Source organism: Hemitrygon akajei, chromosome 17 (genome assembly GCF_048418815.1).
Source record: "Hemitrygon akajei chromosome 17, sHemAka1.3, whole genome shotgun sequence".
NCBI classification, from domain to species: domain Eukaryota; kingdom Metazoa; phylum Chordata; class Chondrichthyes; order Myliobatiformes; family Dasyatidae; genus Hemitrygon; species Hemitrygon akajei.
This window is the reverse complement of record NC_133140.1, coordinates 77,606,193-77,622,379: the sequence shown is the minus strand read 5'-3', so window position 1 is coordinate 77,622,379 and position 16,187 is coordinate 77,606,193. Positions and strand designations below refer to the sequence as shown.

The 16,187-nt window shown below is 42.9% G+C and overlaps 1 protein-coding gene across 2 annotated transcripts in view; it reads right to left on the bottom strand.

Moving 5' to 3' along the window:
- Positions 1–16,187, bottom strand: part of adamts18 (ADAM metallopeptidase with thrombospondin type 1 motif, 18) — a 304,264-nt gene that overhangs the window by 160,021 nt on the left and 128,056 nt on the right. Inside the window, exon 4 of one of the 2 annotated variants that reach the window (XM_073070409.1) lies at positions 1,161–1,428. In XM_073070409.1, coding sequence (XP_072926510.1) covers positions 1,161–1,428 — 268 coding nt within the window. Of the gene's footprint in view, positions 1–1,156; positions 1,429–16,187 lie in introns of those variants that run through there. The other variant, XM_073070410.1, reaches the window with a different exon arrangement.

Sequence of the window (16,187 nt, the reverse complement as noted above, 5' to 3'; positions counted from 1 at the left end):
TAGCAAATCTTTCAAGAATCTGCAACTCAGGTTCTTATTATTACTTGTTTGTTTGTTTGTTTATTTACTTATTTTTGCATTTGCACAGTTCATCGTCTTTTGCACATTGGTTGTTTGTCAGTCTTTATTTTTGTGTATTTTTCATTGATTCTATTATATTTCTTTGTTCTACTGTGAATGCCTGCAAGAAAATGTATCTCAGGTTACTATATAGTGTCATATGCACACAAGAGATTCTGCAGATACTGGAAATCCAGAGTAACACACAAAATGCTGGAGGTACCCAGCAGGTCATGCAGCATCCATGGAAATGAATAAACAATCAATGTTTCAGGCAAGTTGATGGTCTTGGCCCTAAACATTTGACTGGCTGCATCAGAGTTGAAACACTAATGCCTTTGTCTGGAAAATCCAACAAAAGGCCAAAATGGATTTGGCCCAGTAGATCACGGGTAAAGCCTTACCAACCATTCAGCACATCTACATGAAACGCTGTCATGGGAAAGCCTCATCCATTATCAGAGATCCTCACCACCCAGGCCATGCTCCTTCCTCGCTGTTGCCTTCATGTAGAAGGTACAGGCGGCTCAGGACTCACACCACCGGTTTCAAGAACAGTTAGTACCCCTCAACCATCAGGCTCTTGAACAAGAGGGGATAACTGCACTCATCTATTGAGATGTTCCAACAACCAGTGATCTCACTTTAAGGACTTGTTATTTATTGCTATTTATTCATATTTGTATTTGCACAGTTTGTTGTCTTCTTGCACTCCAGTTGATCCTTCATTGATCCTGTTTTGGTAACTGCTGTGTAGATTTGCTAAGGGTGCCTGCAGAAAATAAATCTCAGGGTTGTACGTGGTGATGAATATATACTCTGATAATAAAATTTACTTTGAACTTTAAATTCTGATATTAAACCTGATTCTCAATGACCTTTTCTGATTCTGAGATGACTAACTAACAGGAGATTTTTGGGAGCCCATCTATTGCAGAACAATCAGAGTTACTTTATGAGAGGGTTAAGCAATTGCATGCAAACAGTTCATGAGTTCAATATCCACAAGTGCACAAGAGGTATTTTCAAATCAATTAGACAGTATATGTATATATACTTAAATCAAATTAAAATAAGTAATTAAAAAGTTCCTTACATACATTTCTTTCGCCGCCCACAGTAGTGTTGCTTTTGGTCTCTCTCTCGCTGCTGGTACTTGTGCTGTTGGTGGCGGGAAGAATGGAGATAGTGATGCTGGTGATCTGGTTCTCTACCCACCAGTTGCTGCTGTAGTCTCTGCTCCACTGATCGCTTGTAGAGGGCATGAGGTCGCTGCCCAGCAGCTGAGGTGTAGTTGTGTCTCGGTGCCAGGTGATGAGGCAATGGAATTATAAGGTATTCATTTTCTTGGCTCCGTATTAAACCTGACTGGAAGACAAATGGGATTTTTTTCCCCCTTACTATTTGTTGAAACACACAGGAGGTTGCCAGGTGACGCCTTAAATCTCAAACATGTTGAGGGCTGTGTGTTAGCAGGTCAGGGCTGCTGATCAACTTCAAGGGGGCCCTTGTTCTAGCAGACTAACAGTGCCAACATGAACTCAAGAGATTCTGCAGATGCTGGAAATCCAGAGTAACGCACACAAAACGCTGGAGGAACTCAGGTCAGGCAGCATCTATGGAAGAAATGTATTCACGTTTCGGGCCGAGAGCCTAAGCCTGAAATGCCAACTCTATTCCCTTCCATAGATACTGCCTGACCTGAGTTCTTCCAGCATTTTGTGTGTCAACACGAAGCCAAATTATAGTTTGTGAAGCAGTGACATACAAGGCAGTTAAGTCAAGATAGCTGTACATCCATTTTTACAGTGTCCAATGAGCTAAGGCCAAACAAGGCTGAATGGGACAAGTTCGGATGAAGGACCTGTTGCTGTGCCATATGATAGTGGTGTTGAGGAAGCATGGAGGAGAATTTAGGAAGGGGGGGGGGGGGCGTAATGGACAAGAAACCTCTCTGCACTTCCAGAACTGCACAATGCTTCTTTGTAAACTAACACACTCTGCTAGGGACAGTCCCAAGCCCAGCTGTGAAAGGAAGAGGGCTGGGCATGGGGCTAGCAATACCATCCCATAAAAACCCATAGCTACACAAATGCCTACAGAAGCCCCAAAGACTTCATCCTTGTGAGAGGAAGATGGCATATACCTGGGGACAACCTGAAAGACCAGGACAGAGGTCTCTGGCGAGCTGCTGTTTGTGCCCTACGTCCCCCTAAGGGTGATGGGCTTAAGTACAACACTTTGAAGAAGAATGCAAACTGCAAGAGGAACTCCATAGGTCAGGCAGAGAGATGGGTGATGTTTCCAGTCGAGATGTGCATTACATCACATGTTGATATGAGCGCGACCAGCAGTTACTGAACGTCACTCAGTTATCCGTGAGATGGTCCAATCCCAGACAAGAGAAAATCTGCAGATGCTGGAAATCCGAGCAACATACACAAAATGCTGGAGGAACTCAGCAAGCCGGGCAGCATCAGTTCTAATAAAGGGTCTTGGCCCAAAGTGTCAACAGTTTATTCCTTTCCATGAATGCTGCCTGGCCTACTGAGTTCCTCCAACATTTTCTGTGTGATCCTTAAGGTAGTTTAGGTTCACGTGGTAAAGACATTCCTACAGCACGAATGGTGAAGGAGTTACAGGAGATATGACGGAATTGTAATTCATTCTTGAGTCATGCAGTACAGAAACGGGCCCTTTGACCCAACTCCTACCAAAATGCCGATCTAAGCCAGTCCCATTTGCAAGGGTTCCCAAACTGTTTTGTGCCATAGACCAATAACATTAAGCAAGGGTTCCACGTACTCCAGCTAGAAACCCGTTCTAAACCCTTCCTACCCACGTACTCATCCAAGTGTCTTTTAAATGTTGTTATTGCACCTGCCTTAATCGCATCCTTTGGCAGCTCGTTCCAAATACACATCACTGCCTGCATCAAGAAATGCCTCCCAAGTCCCTTTTAAATATTTCCCCTCTCACCTTAAGCCAATGCCCTCTAGTTTTTGATTGCTGTATCCATACCCCTCATGTAGGAACACTAAAGTTGAATACAGTGCAGCTCTCTGCACTGAGATGGTGTGTCTCTCTTTGATATAGAGTGCAGTTTCTCAGTTTTGACTTTCTTAAATCAGCCTCTCAAATGCAGCAGGAAATTCTCAATTCCTGATTGCACCTAGCATGAAAACAAAGGCCTAGAGAGGAAACCCTTTCCCTCTAAACCAGAAGCTCCCAACCTGCAATCCATGGACCTCTTGCTTAATGGTATTTGTCCATGGCATAAAACAGGTTGGGAACACCTCATCTAAACCTTTCTTGCCTCCATACATGTCCAAAAGGCTTTCAAATTATTCATTTGGCCAGGCAGCATCTATGGAAAAGAGTATAGTCAACGTTTCAGGGCAAGACCCTTTATCAGGACACAGTCATGAATGGGCACTCAAGCAAAATTTTATAAAGTGTCTAGCTCACCAAAGATTCTAGCAAATTTCTACAGATGTACTGTTGTGAGCTCTCGAACTGTCTGGTTTGGAAACACCAAAGCACAGAGGGTTGTCAACTCAGCCAGCTTCATCATGGACATGAGTGTCCTCACCACAAGGATATTTTGAAAAACCAATGCCTCAATTAGGCAGCACTGGGAAACCTCAGCACCCAGTACATGCCCTCTGCTCATTGCTATCATCAGGGAGGAGGAACGGGAGCCTGAAGACACACACTCAACATTTCAGGAAAAGTTTCTTCTCCTCCACCATCGGAATTTTGAACGGTCCATGAACCCATGAACACTACCTCGGTATTTTGTTCTCTTTATTGCACAACTTACTTTTTTATAAATGTTTTTATTGTAACTTATATTTTTATCTATTGCACTGTACTGTTGCTACAAAATAACAAATTTCATGACATAACCACGAGAAAGGCTGAAGACGCTGGAAATCCAAAGCAACACACACAAAATGCTGGAGGAACTCAGAAGGTCAGGCAGCATCTATGTAAATGAATAAACAGTCAACGTTTTGGGCCAAGACCCTTCTTCAGAGCTGAGGAGAAAAGGGGAGATGCCAGAATAAAAAGGTGTGGGAGAGAAGGAGGATGATAGCTAGGTGATAGGTGAAGCCATTTGAGTGGGAAAGGTAAAGGGCTGGAGAAGAAGGAATCAGATAGGAGAGGAGTGTGGACCGATTTCATGGCATATGTCAGTGATAATAAACCTGATTCTGTTTAGCTCTTTGGCCTAACCATTAACTAGTTATTTCCCTCCTGATCTGCTGAGTTCCTCTACGTTTTTTGTGTGTACCCCTTGTCAGTACCTGCAGAAAAAGACAGTAGGGACATCAGACTGGGAAGATAATAGGATGTGCTTGTGACTTAGGTAAATTTTGCACCTTCAGAGTAGTGATGTCCCCAGAGAGAAACAAGGACACAAAAGGCCAGCCAAAAGGGAGGAAGAAGAAGTGGTATCACCAAATTTCAGAGGAGAAATGAATCAGAGGTGGAGATGGTGGGGAGGGCGGGGGACTGTTCTGAAATGAATTCTGGAGGTTGGGCACCATGTCGCTGAGAGCCTTTGGTGAGCACACAAGTAGGAAAAGGACCCAAAGGTGCCAGTGGGTGATTAGGTGGGAGAGGATGTGTGGGATTATAGAACTAGAAAAAGGGGTGTGGATTTAAATATAATATCCCAATTTCTATTTATGCTTTTTCTTGCTCATGTCCAGATGCTTCTATCATGTCTGTTGTAAATACCACTTACTGTTGAAGGACCTTTCCTGAGTAGCTGTTTATCATATAAACAAACTCAGTAAGCCTCAGAGTACATTTGAACTGTGAGCACATTACAGTCCAACCTACTTGTTGCATTATCCAATTCCTGTAGTCCTAGAAGTCACCGGAGCCAAAAGAGAAATATGAACTCTCCATCCAAAAGCGTCATGGTAATGAGAGGGATGACAGATGATCAGTCGTAGAGTTATATACAGCATAGAAACAGGTCCTTCAGGCCAACTCGTCCACTGCAAACAAGATGTCTATCCAAGTTAGTCCCATTTGCCCAAAGCTCTCTAAATGCTTCCTATCCATGTACTGTCCAAAAGCTTTTAAAAAATTATCTCAGTATCTGTCTCTACTACTTCCTCCAGCAGCTCATTCCATATACCCAACAGCTTCCAAGTGAAAACATTTCCCCTCAGATCCCTTTTAAATCTTTCCCCTCTCACATTACATCTATGACTTGACTCAGCTGTCCTTATCACCCAGGGGAAATGGGGACTGCTTCCTCAAACACCTCCAAGCCATCTGCCACAAGTGGGACTTTCCGGTGGCCAAACATTTCAATCTCCACTCCCATTCCAATGTGTTGCTCCACGGCTTCCTCTTGTGCAAAGAGGAGGCCACCCTCAGAGAGGAGGAGCAACACCTCATATTCCATCTGGGTACCCTCCAACCTGATGGCATGAATATCGATTTCTGCTTCTAGTAAACAAATCCTTCCACCCTCCCTACCCCCACCGTTCCCCACTCTGACCTTTTACTTCTTCTCACCTGCCAACCACTTCCCCCGGCATCTCTCCTCCTGTGGTCCACTCCCCTCTCCTATCAGATTCTTTCCTCTCCAACCCTTGCCTTTCCCACCCACCTGGCGTCACCTATCAATTTCCAGCTGGCCTCTTTCCACTCTCCCTACCTTTTTATTCTGGCGTCTTCCAGTCTCAGCCTGAAACATCGAGTGCTTATTCATTTCCATAGATGCTGCCTGAGTTGCTGAGCTCCTCCATCATTTTGAGCATATACGTCAAACTCAAGGCCCGCGGGCCAGAATTATCTTTGGCCCGCGAGATAATATCTAATTACTATTAAAGCTGGCCCCAGTAATCGAAGCGCCTATGGTGTATGATATGGCTAATGCTGAGTTTATTCAGGTACCAGGTTTTCAGGGTTTTTAGTGTTTATTCGGCAGTCTTGCTCGGCAGTCTTCTTCATAAGAAACGGAATTTGTAAAGTGAAACACTTTGTAGTTATAGCAGAGACTGAGACACATGAGAGCAGGCTGAAAAAACGGAGGCAACGAAAGCTGCGTTCGTACGTGTCCGACTGATCCGGCCCGCATGAAGCTGCATTTTGCTCAATCCGGCCCGTGACCTAAAATGAGTTTGACACCCCTGATTTTGAGTGTGTTAACCTGAATGTTCTTCCCAGTCTTTATATACATTAGTATTTTAAATGATACCATCTTTACGCCCCTTTATGCCTTTACTTCAGAATGCAAATCTAATCTATCTACAGGTACGTATTTTACACAGCTACCCTACGTATTTATATTTATTGTGTTCTTTATCTTATTGCAGGTTTTTTGTGTTGCATTGTATTCAGAGTAACAGTTATTTGTACTGCTTTGAACATGTGTACTAGAAATGACATTAAACAATTTTGAATCTTATGTTAAGCACTGTTCTAAGAAAAACTAATGTGCTCTTTAATGGTCTGCATGCATTTCCCTCTTCCTAATCTTTGATTGAACAATACAGGGTAATGCAGCACAGGGTGAGCCTTTCAGCCCACAATGTTCAGCCAACCTATAAACTACTCCATGATCAATCTAATCCCTCCATTCTACATAGCCTATTATCATCCATCTTCCTATCAAACAGTCTCTTAAATGTCCCTAATCTATGTCTACCACAAACCCCAGCAGAGCATTTCAGGCCCTTATCACTCTGTGGAAAAACCTACCTCTGACAACCCAATGAAACGTTCCTCCACTCACCTAGAAAGGAGGCCCTGTGGTATCAGCTATTGGAGCCCTGGAAAAAAGGTCCTGGCTGTTCAATCTGTCTTTGGATTTCCAGCATCTGTAGACATTCTCTTGTTTATAATGTGGCACTCTGTCTTACCATCTTAAACATCTTGATCAAGTCATCTCTCATCCCCCTTTTCTCCAAAGAGAAAATCCTTAGCTCACTCAGCCTATTCTCATAAAAAATCCTCTCAAATCCAGGCAACATCCTAATAAATCCCCTCTGTGCTTTCTCTAATGCTTCCATATCCTCCTCTAATGCAATGATTCAGAACTGAACACCAAGTGTGGTCCAACCAGAGTTTTATAGAGCTGCAACATTACAGCTGAAAGAGATTAAGGGTGAAACAGGAGCTGGCGGGTGATGGGTGGATCCAGGCTAGGAGTGAGGGGCAGATGGAGGAGGAGTCAAGTGTAAATAATGGCAAAGGCTGGGAGGTGACAGATGGAGGCAAGAAAGCCCTGTGGATGCTGGAATCTGATCAGAAAGGAAGGCAGAGCATGAAAGCAAATAAAGGTGGTGGGATGGGCTGATGTGACAAGTACTGAGGAATGGCTGCTTGGTCAGGTGGTGGTGAATCTGGTGAATTCATTGCCACCAGGCAAATCATTGGTTATATTTAAAGCAGAGGTTGATAGGTTCTTTGTTAGTAAAGGCATAAAAGGTTGCAAGAAAAGCATGGGAGAATGGGGCTAAGAGGGGCAATAAATCAGCTGTGATTGAATGGTGGAGCAGACTCAATGAACCGAATGGTCTAATTTTGCAACTTTGTCTTATGGTCTGATGGTAGTTCCTTGTTTAGAACTGAGCATAGAACATCAAAATTCAACAAAAATTTATTAGCAAAGTACGTGTATTTTCTTGTAGCCCATCGAATCTGCTCCAACATTCAATCATGGCTCACTTATTATCCCTCTAAACCTAATTCCCCTGTCATCTCCTTGTAACATTTTACACCCTGACTAATCAAGAACCTATCAACCTCTGCTTTAAATATACCTAATGACTTGGCCTCCACAGCTATCTGTGGCAAGGAATACCCCAGATTCACTACCCTTTGGCCTCATCTCTGTTCTAAATGGACACCCCTCTTTTCTGAGGCTGTGCCCCCGGTCCCAGACTCCCCCACTGTAGGAAACATCCTCTGCTCATCCACTCTATCTAGACCTTTCAATAGGTTTCAATGGGATCCCCCCTCATGCTTCTAAACTCCAGAGAATACAGGCCTAGAGCCATCAAATGTTCCTCACACATTAACCATTTCATTCCTGGAATCATCCTCATAAACCTCCCCTGGACCCTCTCCAACGTCAACACACCTTTTCTGAAATAAGGGACCCAAAACTGCTCACAGTACTCCAAGTGCAAACATGGCACTCTGCAAGTGAGAAAAACATTGAAAATGCTGCTTGCTTGGGAGCCATTCTATACTAAATATACATCTTCTGAACTACTATCACTGCAATCCGCAACCTGTAATCTCCCTATAAGAAAGCTGCATTATTTATTTGCTATTTATTATTATTTTGTATTTGCACAGTTTGCTTTCTTTCGTACATTGGTTGTTTGTCAGTCGTTGTTTGTGTGTAGTTTTTCAATGATTCTATTGTACCTCTTTGCTCTACTGTGAATGCCTGCAAGAAAATGGATCTCAAGGAAGTATTGGTGACATATGCATACTTTGATAATAAGCATTCTTTGAACTTTGAACTATGAGAGGACATGGCGATATCAGTGAAGGGAACTTGCTGTGATTCTGTATTTCAGAGTTGGGAGGGCAGCCTGGAGTATACAGAAACAGCTAACCCTTGAGGTGCAAAATGCAAGGATGAGAATCCCAGCGAAAGAGAGAAAGGACTTATTATAGATGTGAAATTAGGCGGTTATGGTGTTGCTTCTGTGATTGTTCCACTCCCTTCCATTGCTCTCCTATCCTGTTGCTTAGCCTGGATGCATAGCCAATGATGTAAGCCCAATGTTCTGGTGTCTCCCAGGAAAGAAGGGAAAAATAACCTGAAAGTATCCAAGACTTGCAAGTATCCTGACTGGTTGCATCAATTCAAACTGTAGAAACATAAGAAACTGCAGAGAAAGTTGTAGACTTAGCCCAGTACAACACAAGCACATCCCTCCCCACCATCAGTAGTATCCACGTGAATCACTCCCTCAAGAAGGCAACATCTATCATCAAGTTTGGAAAAGGCAAGGTAGCATAATGCTTTCACAGAGCCAGCAACCTGGGTTCAGTTCCGCCTCTGTCTATAAGGAGATTGTACGCTCTCCCCATGACCACCACGTCGGATTCCTCCAGGTGCTCCAGTTTCCTCCCACATTCCAAGGACGTTTGGGTTACTCAGTAAATTGGATGGTGTGAGCTCCTTGGGCCAGAACAGCCTGTTACTGTGCAGTATCTCTAAATAAATAAATTTCCCTTTCTCATGGCTACCATCAAGCAGGAGGCACAGAAGCCCCAAGTCCCATAGCATCAGGCTCAAGAATAGCTACTTCCCCTCAACCATTCAATTCCTGAACCCTTATCATTACCTCACTCTGGCAACACCATGACCACTTAATCACTTCACCCTACAATGGATATTTTGCTCTAATTTGGTCCTTACTTCTTACTATAATTTATGTACTGCTGCCACATAACAAATTACACAAAATACGCCAGTGATATTAAACCTGGTTCTGATATTTCTTTATAATTTACATTTTTTTCTTGTGAATGTTGTGTGTTTGATACTATGTGCCTGAGATGCTGCTGCAATTAAGTTTTTCATTGCACTCCTGCTTGTGCACATGACAATAAACTTGACTTTGACCAGTTTTTATGTATTTTTAATTAAGTACGTAGATTGAGAGACTGGGAGATAAACTGATTCTTTTTTTAATGTGCATCCTCGGACCTTCAGCGTCAGTAGGAGTAAGTCCAGGCAGGACTTCCATTTAAAAAGAAGATGATTAGAGAAGCATTATTTGTCACATGTACATCAAAACATTGAAACACACAGTGAGATGCATCGTTTGCATCAATGACCAACACAGTCCGAATATTGTGCTGGGGGCAACCTGCAAGTGTCGCCTTGCTTCTGGCACCAACATCGCAAAATAAACGCAAGCAATGCCTCCTATAACGTAGAGCTCTCCAGTAATGCAGACAAGAAATACGTGCCCTTCTCTGAAGTAGACCTTCTTATTTAGAGGTGAGAGTGTGGCACAGGGGCATTCTGGCAGCTTAGAGCACTGAGATGTTTTCAATGTGGTCTTAAGTGTCCAGGTTGACTTTCAGTTGTTTGTTCAAAGTTCAAAGTAAATTTATTGTCAAAGTACAAACTGTATATGTCACCATATAAAATCCTGAGGTTTGTTTTCTTGTGAGCATGCACAGTAAATCCAAAGAAGTACAATAGAATCAATGCAGGACAGACAAACTGTAGGCTTCCGTTAGTCTCGATAGACCATGGATTTGCACCTTGGAAAGTTTCCAGGGTGTAAGCCTGGGCAAAGTTTTTTTTTAATGGAAGACCGGCAGTAGCCCAAGCTGCAAGTCTCCCCTCTCCAGCCACCAGTGTTGTCCAAGGGAAGGGCATTAGGACAGACAAACCACCAATGTGCAAAAGACAATAAACTGTTAAAATGCAAAAGAAAATAAAAAAAACAATTGAGTTCAAGAGCCATGAGGTAATTTTACAGTTATATAAAGCTTCTGACCCCACCTGTGTTCAGTTCTGGTCACCTCACTACAAAAAGCATGTGGATTCTATAGAAAGAGTGCAGAGGAGATTTACAAGATGTTTCCTAGATTGGAAAGTATATGAGAATAGGTTGAGTGAACTTGGCTTTTCTCCTTGGGGTGACGGAGGATGAGAGGTGACCTGATAGACATGCAGAAGATGAGGAGAGTCATTCATCGTGTGGATAGCCAGAGGCTTTTTCCCCAGAGCCGAAATGGCTAACACGAGGAGGCATAGTTTTAAAGTGCTTGGAAGCAGTCACAAGGGGGGATGTCAGAGGCATGTTTTTCACACAGAGAGTGGTCATTGTCAGCAACGATGGTAGAGGCAGATACAATAGAGTCTTTTAAAAAAGAGACTCTTAGATAGGTACATGGAGCTTAGAAAAATAGAGGGCCATGCAACATTGTGGGCTTGTAATATGCTGTAGGTTTCTACATTCTATTTATGTTCAATAAATAGAGAACATGTGATAAAGAGTCCTCGAAAGTGAGTCCACAGTTTGTGGTTAGCTCCAGGAGCACCAGCAGAACAGGGAACTCCACACTCATTTGGAGTGTCACTTGTGGGAAAACCCCACAGGGTATCAATAACCCACTGAAAACGTGTGTATTATCAACATCATCAAATGGACTCACTTAATTACCTGATTAGTATTTAATTAAACCAGATTCAGGTGACTGTCAGTCAGAGACCTGTGTAAACAGGCTTAGTCCTAAATTACTCCCAACACAGTTTAGGAAAATAACAGCAGACTAATTGTCAAAATATGCCCTCCCTTGTCAGTGACAAAGAGCTTATAAAAAAGGTGCAGGTAATCCACTTTTAGTGGTCTAGTGCACATACTAAAGCTTGCCTTCATCTCTTCCAACATGAATGGTATCACACTAAACCCCGAATAAACTTAAACACACAGTAATCCCTGTGAAAACATGGCACTGTCAATGTGAAAGCTTTTCTTGTCTTTCGGTTGGTTGAGTTGTGACTTGCGTTACCATCCTTGCTTTACTCGTGGCCTTGCAACCCCTGCTAGCACCTCGTTTCTCTTCAGTTCATACGCCTCAAACTTCAGTTCTATCAGGTTGGCACTGATACAGCAGCACCTCACGCTGAAGGAAACCCCAAATTTCAGAACCAGGGTCAGGTTTAACATGACTGGCGAATGTCATGACATTTGTTAGCTTTACAGCAGCAGTACAATGCAATACATGATAAAAATATGAAAAAAATTAATTACGGTTAGTATATATAGATTTAAATTAAACAGTTAAATTAAGTAGTGCAAAAGAAATAACAACAAGAAGTGAGGTACTGTTCACGGGTTCAATGTCCCATCGACATTGGATGGCAGAGGGGAAGAAGCTGTTCCTGAATTTTTGAGTGTGTGCCTTCAAGCTTCTGTGCCTTCTTCCTGATGGTAACAATGAGATGAGGGCATGTCCTGGGTGGTGAGTCCTTAATGATAGACAGCACCTTCCTGAGGCACAGTTCCTTGAAGATATCTTGGATTCTACGGAGGCTTGTACCTGTGATGGAGCTGATTAATTTTATAACTTTCTGCAGCTTACTTCGATCCTGTGCAGTAGCCTCATCCCCTCACCAGACAATGATGCAGCCAGTCAGAATGCTCTCCAAGGCACATCTGTAGAAGTTTTTGAGTGTTTTAGGTGGCAAATCAAATCTCTTGAAGCTCCTAATGAAATATAGCTGCTGCCTCATCTTCCTTACAAGTCTACAAATTCTACTATCTACGGTAGTGGGTCACATCTCAAATAACGATGCGTCGGGAGCAGAGAGTAGATAGAGAGCTTAGTGACACACAGTCGTGACCACAACCTTTCCCTTTCACAATATGGTGCGGCATAATAGCTTAGCTGGTTACACAGCCCGCAATCACTAATCAGGCCTCAAATCCCGCTGCTCCCTTAAGGAGTTTGTACGCTCTCCCGATGAATGCATGGGTTTCCTCTGGGTGCTCCAGTTTCCTCCCATGTAGCAAAAAAATTTAGGGTTAGTAAATTGTGGGCATGCTATTTTGGCGCCAGAAGCATATTGACAATTCAGGGCTGCCCCCGATGCATCTTCAAACTGTGATGACTGTTGATGTAAAACCATGCATTTCACTGTATGTTTTGATATACATGTGACAAATAAAGCTTATCTTAATCTTTAGCTAATCTCAATGTCAAAAAAAGAGCTGGCCATTGATTTCAAGAAGACGGGTGCAGTGAGCAGATTGTTGTCTACATAAGCGGTGTTGGGATTAAGAACTTCAGTTTCCTAGGTGTGAACGTCACCAACAGCCTGTCGTGATCCACCCATATTGATGTCCTGGCCAAGAATGCTCACCATTGTCTCAACTTCCTCAGGAGGCTGAAGAAATTTGGCATTTCCCCGACAACTCTTATCAATTTTTATTGATGCACCATAGAAAGTATTCTGTCTGGGTGCATTACAGCGAGTTATGGTAACTACTCTGCATGTGACTGCAAGAAACTGCAGAGAGTTGTGGACACAGCTCAGTACATCAAATCTCAAGAGTTCAAAGTATATTTATTATCAGCGTATGTTTATGTCACCATATACTATCCTGAGATTCCGTTTCTTGCAGGAGTTCACAGTGGAACAAAGAAATAAAATAGAATCAAGAAGGGGAAGAAAAACTACACGCCTGAAGAAAGACTGACAAAAAGACATTCTGTGCAAATACAAACAAATACAAACATACAAACACGTTAATAAATGATAAGCTGAGATGTAGAGTCCCTGAAAGTGACTCCCTCTCAGAAACCTACCTCCCTTCCATGAACACTGTCTACTCTTCTCACTGCCTCAATAAAGCAGCCAGCATAATCAAAGACCCCAGTCACTCAGGACATTCTCCCTTCTCCTATCAGGCATAAGATGCAAAAGCCTGAAAGTACGTACCACCAGGCTCAGGGACAGCTTCTATCCTGTTGTTTTAATACTATTAAACGCTTTTCTAGTACGGTAAGTTGGACTCTTGGCTTCACAATCTACCTTGCTATGATCAAGCACATCATTATCTACCTGCATTGCGCTGTCTCTGCAGCTGTTACACTTTATTCTGAATCCTGTTATTGTTTTACCTTGTACCAGCTAAATCCTGCCTTCTCCCAGTAACCCTTCAGGCCCTGACCAATCAGCAACCTCCCTACTTCAGCCTTAAATATACCCAATGACTTGGCCTCCACAGCCATGTGTGGCAACAAAGATTATAGATTCACCACACTCTAGCTAAAGAAATTCTTCCCCAACTCCATTTGAGGCTCTATTGTGAGGCTGTGCCCTCTTGTCATAGACTCCTCTACCATAGGAAACATCCTCTCCACATCCAATTGAGACCTTTCAAAATTTGATAGGTTTCAATGCGACCCTCCCTCTTATTCTTCTAAATTCCAGTAAGTACAGGTCCTAAACCATCAATCGGTCATTATATGGTAACCTTCTCATTCCCAGAATCAATCTCGTGAACCTCTTCTGAACCGTCTCCAATGTAATCACTTTCTTACATCTCAGCCCCAGATCTGCTCACAATATTCCAAGTGAGGCCTTACCAACACAACCTGCAAATTAATCTTTAGGGAATCCTGCACAAGGATTCCAAAGTCCCTTTGCACGTTGGATTTTTGAATATTCTTTCCATATATAAAATATTCTACCCTCTTATTTCTTCTACCAAAGAGCATGACCATACACATCCTGACTCTGTATTCCACCTGCCAATTCTTTACCCATTCTCCTAGACCTGCTGCAGCCTTCTTCCTGAAAACTATTTGACTTCATATCCTTCATAAACTTGGCCATAAAACCACCAATTCCAACATCCATATCATTGACATACAATGCAAAAAGAATCAGTCCCAACACAGACCCCTGTGGAACACCACTAGTCACCATAAGCCAAACAGAAAAGGCCCGCTTTATTCACACTCTTTGCTTCCTGCTAGTCAGCCAATGCTCTATCCATGCTAGAATCTTTACTGTAATACTATGGGCTTCTATCTTGTTTAGCAGCCTCATGTGCAGCACCTTGTCAAAGGCCTTCTGAAAAATGTTGTTTTTCCCTGTTCCAATGGCATTTGCAAAAAATACCCGAAGCCAAACTCATCAATGTCTTTAAATTCTCTGAGAGGAAGTGAGAGAAAAATAGAAGAGACATATATAATAAATTTATCTTAAATTCTTAATTATTAATTTGAAAATAGCAGCCAGTGTCACAGCAATTGATATTGCTATAGATGAACCTGGGTAAGTATGCTGCAGTTGTTACTGACTTCATTAAAACCTGTGTGGATGAATGTGTGCCACAAACTCTAACTGCACATTCCCAAACCAAAAGACACGGATGAACCAGGAGGTATGTCGTCTGCGGAAGGCTAGATCTGTGGCATTCAAGTCAGGCAATCCAGGCCTGTACCGTAAAACCAGGTATGATCTGCGGAGTCCTATTTCAAAAGCGAACAGACAATTTCGATCGAGGTTGGAGGCAACATCAGATGCACGACAATTCCTGCAGGGTTTACAAGACATTATATCCTACAAAGCGAAACCCAATAGCATGAATGGCAGTGATGCTTCACTACCAGGTGAACTCAACACACCTTCTATGCCCGCTTTGAAAGGGAGAATACAACTACAGCTGTGAAGATCCCTGCTGCACCTGATAACCCTGTGATCTCTGTCTCAGAGGCCGATGTTAGGCTGTCTTTAATGGAGAGTCCTAATGGAGTACATAGTGAGGCTCTGAAAACCTGTGTCAACCAAACGGCAGGAGTATTCAAGGACATTTTCAACCTCTCACTGCTATGGACAAAAGTTCCCACTTGCTTCAAAAACACAAGCACCTATGTCAGGATGGTGTTCATCGACTGTAGTTCAGCATTTAATACCATCTTTATTGAGAAGTTGCAGAATCTTGACCTCCGTTACTCCCTCTGCGATTGGATCCTCGACTTCGTAACCAGAAGTCCACAATCTGTGCAAATTAGTGATGACATCTCCTCCTTGCTATCGATCAACACTGGTGCAAATCAGGGGTGCGTGCTTAGGCATAGCTTAAATACCATCTATAAATTTGCTGACGATACAACCATTGTTGGTAGAATCTCAGGTGGTGATGAGAGGGCGTACTGGAGTGAGATATGCCAACTAGTGGAGTGGTGCCGCAGCAGCAACCTGGCACTCAACATCAGTAAGATGAAAGAACTGATTGTGGACTTCTGGAAGGGTAAGACGAAGGAACACATACCAATCCTCATAGAGGGATCAGAAGTGGAGAGAGTGAGCAGTTTCAAGTTCCTGGGTGTCAAGATCTCTGAGGATCTAACCTGGTCCCAACATATCAATGCAGTTATAAAGAAGGAAAGACAGCTGCTATACTTTATTAGGAGTTTGAGAAGATTTGGTATGTAAATAAATACACTCAAAACTTCTATAGATGTACCATGGAGAGCATTCTGACAGGCTGCATCACTGTCTGGTATGGGGGTCTACTGCACAGGACCAAAAGAAACTGCAGAAGGTTGTAAATTTAGTCAGCTCCATCCTGGGTACCAGCCTACAAAGTACCCAG